At 56.2% G+C, this 15,295-nt stretch overlaps 1 protein-coding gene across 4 annotated transcripts in view; it reads right to left on the bottom strand.

Annotated features, from left to right (window-relative positions):
- Positions 1 to 261: 261 nt before the first annotated feature.
- The window catches only part of STS (steroid sulfatase), a 76,408-nt gene continuing 61,374 nt past the window's right edge, over positions 262 to 15,295 (bottom strand). For all 4 annotated transcript variants that reach the window (XM_036311172.1, XM_036311173.1, XM_036311171.1 and 1 more), the window contains exons 9-10: positions 14,141 to 14,262; positions 262 to 1,912 (exon numbers count right to left, since the gene is read on the bottom strand). In XM_036311172.1, coding sequence (XP_036167065.1) covers positions 1,551 to 1,912; positions 14,141 to 14,262 — 484 coding nt within the window. In that variant the 3' untranslated portion in view covers positions 262 to 1,550. The remainder of the gene's footprint in view (positions 1,913 to 14,140; positions 14,263 to 15,295) is intronic.

Genomic DNA, 15,295 nt, shown 5'->3' on the forward strand with positions numbered 1-15,295 from the left:
CGGCTTTGGTCTTCACGCCGTCGTACTGACCTCGTCGACGAATGAACGCCTGTCGGTGTGTCACCGTTGAAATGCTGGGAATAAAAGGGGTAAGAACAGCCCGGCCGGCGTGGCTCCAGGGCTGAACGTCAACCTCTGATGGAACCAGGAGTTCAGGGTTCGATTCCCGGTCAGGGCACAGGCCCAGGTTGCGGCTCGATCCCCAGTGGGGGGCGTGCAGGAGGCAGCCGGTCCGTGATTCTCTCTCATCATGGATGCTTCTCTCTCTCTCTCCATCTCCCTCCTAGGAAATCAACAAAAACAAACTCACAGACACAGACAACAATACAGTGGTTATCAGAGGGAAGGGGGCGGGAGGAGAGGGCAAAGGGGGAGTCATTGGAGACGGAGGGAGACGTGGATGGAGTGGCGAACATGCGACACACGATACCGGTGGCGGATTATCAATCAATTCTACCCCCGAAACCTACACAGCTTTACCGCCCAACGTCCCCCCAATACATTCGGTCATTTTTTCTTTAGAAAAGCAAGCAAGCTGAGGTCCCTCTTGAGCCAAATAATTCCATTTTCCTGTGGGATGGTCCCAGCAAAGACCTGCAGACGGCGCAAGGCCGTGACCAACGCAGCCGACTTCTGGGGAACCCGGGTCGTGCTGGTGAGCCACGCGGTTCTGAGGCGACGCTCTCTGAATGCGAACAACGAACGGAACACGCATCCTTCATTTTCTCCCGACGGCGCACAGATCGGAAACCTCCTCCCTCACGTCAACATCACGTACGTTCGCATCATGTAACTACATGCTTCACGTTACGTGGCCCTCCGGCACACGGTTCCACATCACGTGTCCCAACGTCCACGGCCGGCGAGGATCGGGAACGTGGATGGGACACGGTCACCTTGAAGACGGACTCTCAGGCGTCGCCGTGCGATCGCATCGGCGGCGATGTCCGTGACGCTGGGATCGCCACCGGGCTCCGGGCCTTACACGCCTCCTCCTTCACGTGCGCCACGAACCCACGCGTGCTGAAGCCTGCGTTGCGTGTGCTCTATAATACTGATCATCTCTGCCTCCCCCTCGGGGCACGGCCACGGACTGGCGGCCACTCTCAGGCGGGCCTTCCTTCGCGGTCGGGTCGCGTGGCCCGAGGCTGGCTGGGCGCCTTTCGAGTGGCGTTCTCCCGGCCACGGCGCCCGATCAGGCTGTGGGAGACGTGAGGCCGGGGCCGCGGCTCACACACACCGTCTGCAGGTGGATGGGTTCCCCCCTGCACCGTCCCGGCGTCCGTGTGCACACGGCAGGGGGGCACGCTGCGGGTCCCCCTTCGTGCGGGTACGTGAGCGCCCCGACTTGGCTCACGGGAGGTGCACAGCTAACACATGTCCTGTGATGCACGGGCAGCCGTGATGTCCCCCCGACGGCATCACCCGGGGGCCCTCGATGGTGCGTTTGGGGGGTCTGCTAGAGCGGGCACCCCGGTCTGCGTGTCCCAGTGAGGGGTGCGGGCAGGGTGCCTCCGGGGCTCCCCCCCGCACGGCCTCGGGCTGTGTCCTCAGTCTTGCTCCCCCCGCGGACACTGGCAGGACAGGCCGGGGGACGAGGAGCAGCACATCTGCAGCCACGGCTTCCAGAGGATGCGCCCCACGGACAGCTGGTTGGGGACGGGGACCACGGTGCGGGCGTGGCGCTCCGCCGCCTCCTGCATGGCCTCCAGGATCTCCCAGAAGCGGGGCTCGGCCCCGGGCGTCACGGGGCGCCGCTCCCTGGGGTCCCGGGACAGGTCGAAGAGCAGCGGCGGGTGGTGGCGGGTGACAAAGTGGCCGTGGCAGAAGCACACGTGGGTGGGGAAGCAGCCGTTGGCGCCCTCGGGCGCGAAGTTGGGCGTGAAGAGGAAGGCCTTCCAGACGGAGGAGCCTGGGGTGGACAAGGGCAGAAGGTGGGGTCACGGGGAAGGGCCAGGAGGGTCTGCACCAAGCAGGACACGCACGGAACCCCGCGGCCCTGAGCGGAGGCAGGGGAGTGCCCGGCATTCGGGCACAGGCGAAGCGTGTGGCGAAAAGAGGAAGCAGCAGGGCTGAGAAAGAGAGAACCGGCCCGAGGTCACGAGTTCGAGTCCCGGTCAAGGGCACATGTCCGGGTTGTACCCTCGATCCCCAGTGGGGGGCGTGCAGGAGGCGGCCGATCCATGATTCTCTCTCATCGTGGATGTTTCTCTCTCTCTATCCCCCTCCCCCTTTCTAAAATCAGTAAAAAATATATATTTTTTTAAAAAGAAAACTGAAACCTGTCTTTTTTTTCCAAATTGACAACTTTTGTTGTTTTCTACTATTTAAAATATTTACTTGTTTATGTACTTGCTTTTCCCTAATCCTCCCCCGAGGATATTTTTTCTATTGCTACAGAGAGTGGGAGGAAGGGAGCCGGAAGGGGGGGGAAGACGGAGAGAGAGAGAGAGAGCGATGGGATGCCTCCCACACGAGCCCTGACCAGGGCCCAGGCCGGGGAGGAACCTGAAATCTGAGCTCTGTGCCCTTGACTGGAATCGAACCCGGGACCCTTCAGTCCACAGACCGATGCGCTATCCACTGAACCACACCGGCCAGGGCAGAACGACACTGTCACTCCAGCCCCATACATGTTCCAGCCGGGACGTGTCCAGCGGGCACGCGGCACGTTCACGGAGGTGGGTGACGAACGGATTAAAGCTCCCGGTTCCGCCCCCTCCTGCCCTCCAGGGTTTTAAACACACAGCCTGGGTTCCGGCTGAAATGACATGGGAGGAACAGCGAGGCTCCCAGCTGGCACGGACCACTGCGGGCACACACACACACACACACGCACACACATGCACATGCATGCAAACACAGTTGAATGCGCAGGTGCATACACGTGTACACATAGCTCATGCATGCACACGTGAACGCACACACATGTGTACACAGGTGCACACACCTGCATGGGTGTGTACACAGCACATGAATGCATGTGTACATACATATGTACATGCAAACACGTACTTGAATATGCAGGTGCATATGCATGCACATGGCTTGCACATGCACATGCAAACAAGCACATGCACACACATGCATATGCATGTGATCACAGTTGAATACACATGTGTGCACACATGCACATGTGTGTACATAGCTTGTAGATGCACATGTGAACATACGCACGAGATGCACACACACATACACAGCTGCACACACATTTGCATGCACAAAAATGCACACATGTACACAGATGCACACATGTTTACATGCATGTGTGGATATGTACAAGGAGGCTAGTGCACACATGTGCAACCACACACACATGCACACACAGCCATCGAGAACAATCTCAGACACGCAGCACCTCACTTAGCATCTTCCCAGCCTTGAGGATGCCCCAACGTATCTGATCCACGCATGCAGGAGTGTAGCAAACAGAGGTGATCTTTGGGGTGAAGGAGACACCCTAACACAGTGGTTCTCACCCTTCTGTCCCTTTAAACACAGTTCCTCACGTGGTTACCCAAACATAAAATTATTTTCGTTGGTACGTCATCACTGTCATGTTGCTACCGTGATGAATCATCATGTAAATATCTGATATGCAGGATGGTCGTAGGCGACCCCTGAGAAAGGGCCGTTCGACCGCCAAAGGGGTCGCGACCCACAGGCTGAGAACCGCCGCTGGGAGACTGACTCGACGTGCAGAAGGCCCCCCATTTGGTGACCTTCACCGAGCGGGAACGGCCCGGTCTGGCTGTCTCAGCCACACGAAGGCCCCGCACTCCCCCAGTCCGGGGCGCGGACGGAGCCCGGAGCAGGGCGGTCCCACTGTGCTGCCCACGGGAGCTCTGGGTGCCAGCGATCCCCGCACACGGACGTGGTAGACGGAGATGCCGCGATGGCGAAGGGGTTAATTTCCTGTGCCCCCCACCACGTGCTGACGCTCTGGGGAGCCGACTGCGCCTCCCACAGCCCCTGACAGACACCGAGTTCTCACAAGCGCTTCTGCTACGGTCGGAAACCGTAGCAGATAAACACACACAAAAAAAATCCATTAAAACCACCACCACAGAGAAACGAACCCAGGTTCTCCTTACTGATTTTTTAAAAAATCAGTTTCAGCCCTGACCGGTGTGGCTCAGTGGGTAGAGCGTCGGCCTGCAGACTGAAGGGTCCCGGGATCAATTCCGGTCAAGGGCATGTACCTTGGTTGCGGGCACATCCCCAGTAGGGAGTGTGCAGGAGGCAGCCGATCGATGTTTCTCTCTCATCGCTGTTTCTAACTCTCTATCCCTCTCTCTTCCTCTGTGTAAAAATCAATAAAATATATTTTTTTAAAAAATTCATTTCAGCCAAGAAGGGAGAGGGAGAGAGAAACATCAGTGAGGAAAGAGAATCATGGATCGGCTGCCGCCTGCACGCCCCCTACTGGGGACCGAGCCTGCAACCCAGGCCTGTGCCCTGACCGGGAATCGAGCCGTGACCTCCTGGCTTACAAGCCGACACACAACCACTGAGCCACACCAGCCGGGTTCCTTACTGATCACAATAATAAAAGGCTAATATGCAAATGGTTGTCACGCCACGACGCTTAACGACCAATCAGCAGGGACCTGAGGCTGCGTGGAGTCTGGCTGGGCTGGGGGACCTCAGGCTGCGGCCCCCACCCATCAGGGCTTAAAGGGAGTGGGGCTGGCTGGGTCTGGGTCTCGTGCGATTTTGAGGCGCACGTGGTGGGCAGGGACTTGACTCGGTTTCACGGCGCACCCCAGACTCTGACGGGAGGGGGATTTTTATATGCATTTGCCTAATTTCCTTTCACCTCTGACACTGCTATTATACAGAAAGGGCAGACAGCCATATTGAAGTATTTCCTGTAATGAATTCCCTTTTGATGTGCACGAATTCCGTGCACCTGGCCACTCGTTTTTACTTAAGATTGTAGCATTTCGCCCCCTGGAAACATCACACACCTAATTCACTCTGATGGTCCGAGTGTCTCCTGCAATGGTGACGCGTACAATGATAGATATTTAGCGACCAACCGAATGACCCAAATACAAAATGAAATCTATAGACTCAGCTACAAGCGATTGTCACAGGAGTGTGGGCTGTCCCCCACAGCCTCTGACCTCACCCACGCTTATGCCCGGGAACCTCGCCTCTTTGTGGGTCTTATATTTTGGGGGGAAGATCTGGGAAAGGCAGTGCACGCAACGCGAGTATTTTACAGACGAAGACACGATGGACGCCCGCGGTCTGTGTCGCCGGTGGAAGCTGGGGGAGGCGGGACGTAACGTCTGAGTCACTTTACATGCGCTCAGAACACGTGCCTCACACAGAAGAAGTGGGGTGGCCTCGTGGACACTCCCGGCTGCAGGCACAATCCCCGGCACGGTGCCCGTCTGTGGCAGTTTCAGAGGACTGGGCAGCCCGGCCGGCGTGGCTCCATGGTTGAACCTCGACCCATGAACCAGGAGGTCACAGGTTCGATTCCCGGTCAGGGCACATGCCCGAGTTGCGGGCTTCATCCCGTGTGGGGTGTGCAGGAGGCAGCTGATCTGTGATTCTCTCTCATCATGGATGTTTCTCTCTCTCTCTCTCCCTCTCTCTACCTCACTGAAATCAATGAATATATAAAAAAATTTTAAATGCCCTGGCTGGTTTGGCTCAGTGGATAGAGCATCACCCCTCAGACTAAAGGGTCCCGGGTTCGATTTCTGGTCAAGGGCACGTGCCCGGGGTGTGGGCTCCATCCCCAGCGTGGGGCGTGCAGGAGGCAGCCGGTCAGTGATTTTCTCTCCTCATGGATGTTTCTATTGCTATCTCCCTCTCCCTTCCTCTCTGAAGTCAATAACGACATGTGTTTTACAAGAAGGAAGTGGGTAGCATTAGGATTCTCATCAGCTCCTCTCTCTCCCCCTTTCCTGCGACCCTGCAGACACTTAGATGCTCCTGGGCCGCGGTCGGTCCGGGTCAGCCAGGCCACGGCGGTAACAGGAGGACGCGCGGGAGGGGCCGCCCTTGAGATCTCGCTCACACACGGCACACCTCCAGGGCGCTCCGTGCTTGGCATGCGAGCCCAGCCCCATCGCTTCAAACGCGGAGAGAGTGCAGGCACCCAGAACAAATCCAGTCCCAGGGCCCGCATTTCCCACTTGCCTGTGACAGCCGCGCGCACGGACACCACTATTACCGACTTAGGGCCGTGCTGCCCGACGTGACTTGGGGGGAGACTGACGGCCAGGCCAGTGGGAGTCTCGGGCTCCCGCGCCCAGGAGGGGCTGGCGCTCGCCGCGTGGGACACGCGTGGAATGGAAATCACTGTTTCTGAAGCAACGCCTGGGACTAGATACAGGAGTTTGCCTTTATCGTCTACTAGTTTGGATTATTTTAAATGTAACTTAATTTAATTATTTTTTTTTAATTGATTTCAGAGAGAAAGGAAGAGGGAGAGAGAGAGAGAAACATCCATGATGAGAGAGAATCATGGGTCGGCTGCCTCCTGCACGCCCCCCACTGGGGATCGAGCCTGCAACCCGGGCCTGTGCCCTGACCGGGAATCGACCCCGGGACCCTTCAGTTTGCGCGTCGACGCTCTATCCACTGAGCTACACTGGCCAGGGCTCTAGTTTGGGTTTTTAAAAACCTTTGTGAAAAGAGGCAGATTGCCACCAAAAACCTTGTGTGCGTAGATGCATCACCCATGCACACAGACAACAGGGGGTGAGGGCCTGGGGTGGGGGCTGGGGACGGGCTGGAGGGGGTCGATGGGGGAGAAAAAGGGGACACAGGTAATACTTTCAATAATAAAGATTTATAATGAATGAATGAATGAATGAATATTTTTTTAAAGGCAGACTGCGCCCTGACCGGTGTGGCTCAGTGGATAGAGCGTCGGCCTGCGGACTGAGGGGTCCAGGTTTGATTCCCGTTAAGGGCATGTACCTTGGCTGCGGGCACATCCCCAGCGGGGGGTGTGCAGGAGGCAGCTGATCGATGTTTCTCTCTCATCAATGCTTCTAACTCTCTCTCCCTCTCCCTTCCTCTCTGTAAAAAAATCAATAAAATGTATTTATTTTTATTATTTTTTTAAATATAAAATGTATTTTAAAAAAATAAAAAGGCAGACTGTTCCTTCTCTGTGCTGGGTCTCTGGGCCCCTGGGGATCGTCTCCGACAAGAGCAGTGGGGCCGCGTCTTACGTCTCACAGGTCCCCAAGGTACGTGTCCTTGCTGCAGACTCCTGCTCTGTGATCTACCAGGAACCCGGGACCCACACCCTCAAAGGCCTTATTGCAAAGAAAAACAGTGCATCCCAGTCACGTGACACAACAGGGGGCACCTTACATCACTAATAGATAGATTTAGTCCCGTCTCCCAAAATTATCGCGATAACTCATCTCAGCCCGTATTTTCTCCCTAGACTGGAAGACTGTTAGCTTGAAAAAGAGATCAACCAATGCATTCGTATGCATCTACGCATCAACCGTGGACACAGACAATAAGGGGGTGAAGGCCTGGGGTGGCGGGGAGGGGCTAGGGGTGGGGAGGGGTCCATGGGGGATATGGGGGACATAGGGAATACTTTCAACAATAAAGATTAAGAAAAACAGACAAAAACATCCTCTCGATCCTAAGAACTAACGTTTTGCTAGCCTGTGCTTACGTTTGATGCCTTTCCTTGACCCTTGCAGTAAATGATTTAATATTGTTTCATACCGAAAAAGAAAACCCTATATAATAAAAGCCTAATATGCTAAGGGTCCGGTCGGCCGGCCAGCCGTTCAACCAATCAAAGCACAATATGCTAATGTTATGCAAAGGCCGCTCAACCGCTCACTGTGACGTGCACTGACCACCAGGGGGCAGACACTCCGACTGTTAGGTGAGCTTGCTGCTGGGGTCCAGCTGATCGGGACAGAGCGAGACGGGCTGGACGCGCCCTGGAGCCCTCCCACGGTCCCTGCCCTGACCCGATCGTGCACCAGCACCCTCTCGACACTCTGGGACCCCTTGGGGGGTGTCGGAGAGCTGGTTTCAGCCCCATCCCGCAGGCCAGGCCGAGGGACACCCCCCCCCCAGCTGCACGAATTCGTGCACCGGGCCTCTAGTATGAACCGTAAAATGGCAAGCCACACATTATCCATCAACAATTGAATCTAAACACCAAAATAAAAAAAATAAAAAAAAAGAAACCTTATGAACAAGATAAACAGCTGAATAACACAGAACCAGAGTCATGGGAGCATGGAACAGGCCGACCCATCTCAGAGGGATGGGGAGGGGGGGGGCGGGAGGGGAGAGATCCGCCCAAGGTCTTACCTGTGGACGCAGACAGGAGGGGGGTGAAGGCCTGGGACAGGGTGGGAACTGGATGGAGGGGGACAAGGGGGGGAAATGGGGGGACACCTATAATACTCTCCACAATAAAGATTACGAAAAATCCAAACAACCACAGAAACACAGCTCGCGGATGGCCCTGTGTGTCCAGCGGGCCCTGAGCAGCCGGGGTCCCCTGGGGCCAGGGCGTGGTAGAAGGGTGTCCCAAAATTCACGCAAGATTTGAATTCGGCGTGAGCATTAACAACAACAACAACCAATAAAAGCCCAATTTGCCTCGGTTTATTGAGTCAGATTCTCATATCTGTTGCCCTTTGATGTCAATCCCTTCGATTCGATCAGCATCACCAAGGACCAATCATGGCCCAGGAGCAGGGACAAGGAAGACCAATGGAGACCGCGGCTTTGCGTCTGTGCCAGCAGAGCCGTGGAGGCCATGGACCCGATGTGCTGCTCCACACATAAACCCTAGACGGTGTCCTTTATGAATCAATAAAAAAATTACAATTTTTAATTACAAACCTGTGTTTTCTATCAAAATTACTTCTTGCGTGAATTTTGGGACACCCTTTAGAAGGGAAGACAGAGAACCAACATCCTATCCTAGCCGGGTGGCTCAGTGGGTTGGCAGGTGGCCCCTCGTAAGCAAAAGGTTGGGGGTTCGAGTCTAGGTCCGATACAAGCCTGGGGTTGATCCTGGGTCTGGGTGGGTGCAAGAGGCAACCAATCAATGTCTGTCTCCCTCTCTCTCTCTCTCTCTCTCTATCTCCCTCTCCCTTCCTCTCTGCAAACTTATCCTCAGGGGAGGCTTAAAAACGAAATAAATAAAAAGGAAACACAACAATATAAATAAAAAAACACCCCCCCCTTCCGTGGGTTTTCGTGTGGTTTATTTTCAGCAGCAAACGTAGCGCTCTGTCAGGGACAAGGATAAACTGCCCTAGTTTTTGTGTGTGTGTTTTTTTCTCCCTGGAGAGCTGAACGCTTTTATAAAAAAACAAAACAAAAAAAGGAATGAAAAACACGGGTTTCCGTCTGCCCTTAAATCTGGTCCCCGCACGGAGGGCTCTCAGGGAATCCGGGAACTCGATGTGAATGGCTTGGACGCACCGGCTCCTCTGGGTCCCGCACATGGACACGCCCCTGGACACCTGGGTTCGGCTGCTCGACGTGACAGAGATTTATTGGGGATGCTGGAGGGCTGCGTGGATGTACACACAGAATTCACACCAGCTGGACCCAACCGAGTATTTCATTTTTTTTTTAAGGGTTTAAAACTATATTTCGATTGATTTCAGAGAAGAAGGGAGACGGAGAGAGAGAGAAACATTTGTGATGAGAGAGAATCACGGGTCAGCTGCCTCCTGTACGGCCCCTACTGGGGACCGAGCCTGCAACCCGGGCATGTGGCCTTGACGGGGAATCGAACCCAGGACCCTTCAGTCCGCAGGCCGACACTCTATTCACTGAGCCACACTGGCCAGGGCTGAATAACCACTTTGTAGAATAAATTCTGTGAGGTACATCGTGCTTTTTCTCTTGTGTTTAAGTGATTTTTTTTTTTTTTAAATCACAAGAAAAACAGTTTCCAACCGATTTGACTTGGAAAAGAGGCCGGATTTTGGAGGCCCTGTGGGTTCAGCATCGGAACGGCCGCATCCCCTGGGAGTTCTGTCCGACCAGATGGTTTGTGGGTTCGCACGTGCGTTTCCTGGGAATAGTCACCTACTTAAAATCCTGCAACTGCTTCTGGACCCAAGAATCTACCTACCGTCCCAGGTAAACTTTATCTGTAAAATCATGTTGACATCCCTCTCGCAGTCCGGGACCGCTGGCTCCTAACCACTCGCCTGCCGGCCTGATTGCCCCTAACCACTCTGCCTGCCAGCCTGATCGCCCCTAACTGCTGTCCCCTGCCAACCTGATCTCCCCTAACTGCTCTCCCCTGCCGGCCTGGTTGCCCCTAACTGCTCTCCCCTGCAGGCCTGATCGCCCCTAATTGCTCTCCCCTGCCGGCCTGATCGCCCCTAACTGCTCTCCCCTGCCGGCCTGATCGCCCCTAACTGCTCTCCCCTGCCGGCCTGATCGCCCCTAACTGCCCTCCCCTGCCGGCCTGATCGCCCCTAACTGCCCTCCCCTGCCGGCCTGATCGCCCCTAACTGCTCTCCCCTGCCGGCCTGATCGCCCCTAACTGCTCTCCCCTGCCGGCCTGATCACCCCTAACTGCCTCCTGCACGCCTCCTACTGGGGATAGAGCCCGCAACCCAGGCATGTGCCCTGAGCGGGAATCCAACCGTGAACCCCTCCTTCATAGGTCGACGCGCAACCACTGAGCCACACTGGCCGGGCTCTAAGGAAGGATTTTGAGCTCACGCGGCATCCCTCTCACCCCTAAGAATTTTGGAAAGCGTTCCGGCATGCAGTCCGGTGATAACTGACTGTCTCCTCGCAACGTGGACCTGAGATGACGCCAGCCGCCTCGCCCAACGACCGTGCGTCTTCTCCGTGTCCTCTAGCGGACAGGTAACCCCGCCGCGCAAACGAGACTCGCCCTCTCCGACCGCACCTCCGCCGGCTCAGCTCCTCCCACGGCTCCCGGCACAACGCGGGCGACGGCGTGAGCAGCCTGCAAACCCAGCAGCTCTCGTTCCCGCTGCTGCCCCCGGTAGGTGTGCAGGTCGGACTTCCAGTTCCCTCTTCAGAAGCTAAGAAAACCATCCATGTGGTTCACCAACACGTGCCCACCCACCCGGGCACGGGGGATGCCACGGAGCAGCCGCTCAGTCAGCGCCGGTGGAAGCATAAATGCGGGTGAAGCTCCATCACTAACCAGAGCCATGGGGACGCCAGGGCAGCGGCCACGGCTCCTGAGTGTCAGAGACACCCCGACAACGAAATGAGACGCGATTCAGAACATCCTGGGTGGCCGCGACCCTTTAGCCACTCCAGCCTTGAGCCACCGTGACTTGGTGAATCCTCACCGAGGATACTTTTGCATTGATGTTTAGAGAGAGAGTGGGAGGGAGGGGGAGAGACAGAGAGAGAGAGAGAGAGAGAGAGAAGCATTGATGTGAGAGAGACACATCCATTGGTTGCCTCCCACGTGTGCTCCTACCAGGGCTGGGGATCGAGCCTGCAACCGAGGGACGTCCCCTTGACCAGGAATCGAACCCGGGACCCTTCGGTCTGCAGGCCGACGCTCTAGCCCAGCGATGGAGAACCTATGACACACGTGTCAGAGGTGACACGCGAACTCATTTTCTTGGTGGATTTTTCTGTGTTCAATGGCATTTAAATATATAAAATAAACGTCAAAAATATAAATCTTTGTTTTACTCTGGTGGCAAAGATCAAAAAATTTCTATAGGTGACACGGCACCAGAGTTAAGTTAGGGTTTTTCTTTTCTTTTTTTTTTTAAATATATTTTATTGATTTTTTACAGAGAGGAAGGGAGAGAGATAGAGAGTTAGAAACATCGATGAGAGAGAAACATCGATCAGCTGCCTCCTGCGCATCTCCTACTGGGGATGTGCCCGCAACCCAGGTACATGCCCTTGACCGGAATCGAACCTGGGACCTTTCAGTCCGCAGGCTGACGCTCTATCCACTGAGCCAAACCGGTTTCAGCAAGTTAGGGTTTTTCAAAATGCTGACAAGCTGAGCTCAAAAGGTTCGCCATCGCTGCTCTAACCACTGCACCACACTGGCCAGGGCAGATGTACTGTGATTCCTCCTCTTTGGTCGCTGGTTTGAGGCAGGAGATTCTCAGAAATTGCCCAAATCCCTCCCTGTCCAAGGAGCAGATTTTATCTCGGGAGCAGCTGCCGACCAGAATCTGGGTCTTGTTTGTCACACTTGGTCCTATTTTTTCCTCTTCCTGTCTGTTTCCTCGTTCCTCCCCCGCGCCAGCTGTCTCTCCAGCCCCTGACCACGTATGCTCCTTCCAGCTTCTTGAAACGCCAGAGCAGCAGGGAACCTTAATTCTCTACATTTCTCACAGAACTGGGTGCCATGCAAGGACAGCCTTCCTTCAGTAGATGGCTCGGCCCCAAATGTTCCCGTTCCTCTAAAATAAGACACAGGCCCGGCCGGCGTGGCTCAGGGGCTGAGCATCGACCTAGGAAGCAGGAGGTCACAGTTCAATTCCCCGTCAGGGCACATGCCGGGTTGCAGGCTCCATCCCCAGGACAGGGCGTGCAGGAGGCAACCGGTCCATGATTCTCTCATTGACTAGAGGCCCGGTGCACGAAATTTGTGCAGGGGTTGGGGGAGGTCCCTCAACCCGGCCTGCATCCTGTCCAATCTGGGACCTCTCAGGGGATGTCCAACTGTCAGTTTAGGCCCAATCTCTTGCAATCTGGGACAGCTAGCTCCTAACTGCTCTCCCCTGCCGGCCTGATCGCCCCTAACTGCTCTCCCCTGCCGGCCTGATCGCCCCTAACTGCTCTCCCCTGCTGGCCTGATCGCCCCTAACTGCTCTCCCCTGCCGGCCTGATCGCCCCTAACTGCCCTCCCCTGCCAGCCTGATCGCCCCTAACTGCTCTCCCCTGCTGGCCTGATCGCCCCTAACTGCCCTCCCCTGCCAGCCTGATCGCCCCTAACTGCTCTCCCCTGCCGGCCTGATCACCCTTAACTGCCCTCCCCTGCTGGCCTGATCGCCCCTAACTGCTCTCCCCTGCCGGCCTGATCGCCCCTAACTGCTCTCCCCTGCCAGCCTGATTACCCCTATCTGCCCTCCCCTGCCGGCCTGATCGCCCCTAACTGCCCTCCCCTGCCGGCCTGATCGCCCTAACCACCTCTGCCTCAGCCCCGCCACCGTGGCTTTGTCCGGAAGGACATCTGAAAGACGTCTGGTCTAATTAGCATATTACCCTTTTATTAGTGCAGATGCTTCTATCTCTCTCTCTCCTTCTCCCTTCCTCTCTGAAATCAAACACACACACACACACACACACACACACACATTAATCCTTTAAGAAAATAAAAAATTAAGTATTTTGTAGAGTCAAGCTGGTGTGATTTCTGTGGGATAACAGAATGGTTGCCATTTTCCACTTTTAACATAATGAAGGGTGAGCCCTTTCAATGAATCTTTGCCCAACAGACCAGATGACTAGCGATGGGGCAGGCGTGCGTTGAAAGCCAGTACGAGTCTCACTCCCAGTCTGAGAAGGAGCCATCACTTGGGAGGTGAGCAGATGTCCTGGGAGAGGGGAGCCTCCAGGAGCCGAACCCCCAAACACAACAGAGAAAACGGGAGGTTGAGTCGACCTCTGAAGCGTGACCTCAAAGTCCAACCTCCACACACCGGCCTCTAGAACACGCCCCGGTCGCATTCACAGCTGCTGGGTTTCCAGATGCTGAGGCATCTCAGTCACATGGACATCACTGTGGTTCTACGTTGAACAGTACGAAAAAAACACACACAAAAGCCACCTGAGACCTACCACCTGGTTCCACTCGCACCTTCATGCTGGTAAGGAAGGACACGACTCTAAGACGGGTGTCGGAAAACCCAAACGCGACAGCACAACCTGAGGAACACGCAGGAGGACAAACACCACAACATCCACGCCTCGGAACTTGATGCTCAAGATCGGAGTCTGGGGGCAAAACCCACATGATCCGCGAGGAGGTACAGACGGAGGAGCCATGACCCTGGGACCAGAAGGAGTAAGAGCAGAAAGGAGCCAGGGTTCCACACCAAGCCAAGCGCCCCGCACCCGAGCCATCCATCGACCGACCGCTGCAGAGCAGAGCACCCTGGGAGCCACGGACACCCAGGGAGCTGCGACTCACTGTTGGGCGGGTGCCAGCGCACGGCGTTCAGGTAGAAGTTGCAGTAGTGGAAGAGGAACTCGTGCTCAGAGCGTTGGGTTTCGCCTCGCAGAAGGGGCATCAGGTCGCGCCCGTCGATGATCCTGTGGGGTCAACCAGGTGGCCGTGAGGGTGTGAGGCGAACCAGGACAGCTAGCTGCTAACCGCTCACCTGCCTGCCTGCCCTAACCACTCTGCCTGCCTGATCGCCCCTAACTGCTCTCCCCTGCCGTAACCACTCTGCCTGCCTGCCTGATCGCCCCTAACTGCTCTCCCCTGCCGGCCTGATCACCCCTAACTGCTCTCCCCTGCCAGCCTGATCACCCCTAACTGCTCTCCCCTGCCAGCCTGATCGCCCCTAACTGCTCTCCCCTGCCAGCCTGATCGCCCCTAACTGCTCTCCACTGCCAGCCTGATCGCCCCTAACTGCTCTCCCCTGCCAGCCTGATCACCCCTAACTGCTCTCCCCTGCCAGCCTGATCGCCCCTAACTGCTCTCCACTGCCAGCCTGATAGCCCTTAACTGCTCTCCACTGCCGGCCTGATCTCCTCTAACTGCCCTCTCCTGCCGGGCTGATCGCCCCTAACTGCTCTCCCCTGCCGGCCTGATCGCCCTTAACTGCTCTCCACTGCCGGCCTGATCTCCCCTAACTGCTCTCCCCTGCCAGCCTGATCACCCCTAACTGCTCTCCCCTGCCGGCCTGATCGCCCCTAACTGCTCTCCCCTGCCGGCCTGATCGCCCCTAACTGCTCTCCCCTGCCGGCCTGATCGCCCCTGACTGCCCTCTCCTGCCAGCCTGATCGCCCTTAACTGCTCTCCACTGCCGGCCTGATCTCCCCTAACTGCTCTCCCCTGCCGGCCTGACCTCCCCTAACTGCCCTCCCCTGCCGGCCTGATCTCCCCTAAGTGCTCTCTCCTGCTGGCCTGATCGCCCCTAAATGCTCTCCCCTGCCGGCCTGATCGCCCCTAACTGCTCTCCCCTGCTGGCCTGATCGCCCCTAACTGCTCTCCCCTGACGGCCTGATCGCCCCTAACTGCTCTCACCTGCCAGCCTGATCGCCCCTAACTGCTCTCCACTGCCAGCCTGATAGCCCTTAACTGCTCTCCACTGCCGGCCTGATCTCCTCTAACTGCCCT

The sequence above is a fragment of the Myotis myotis genome, unplaced genomic scaffold, assembly GCF_014108235.1.
Source record: "Myotis myotis isolate mMyoMyo1 unplaced genomic scaffold, mMyoMyo1.p scaffold_m19_p_51, whole genome shotgun sequence".
In the NCBI taxonomy this organism is placed as follows: Eukaryota; Metazoa; Chordata; class Mammalia; order Chiroptera; family Vespertilionidae; genus Myotis; species Myotis myotis.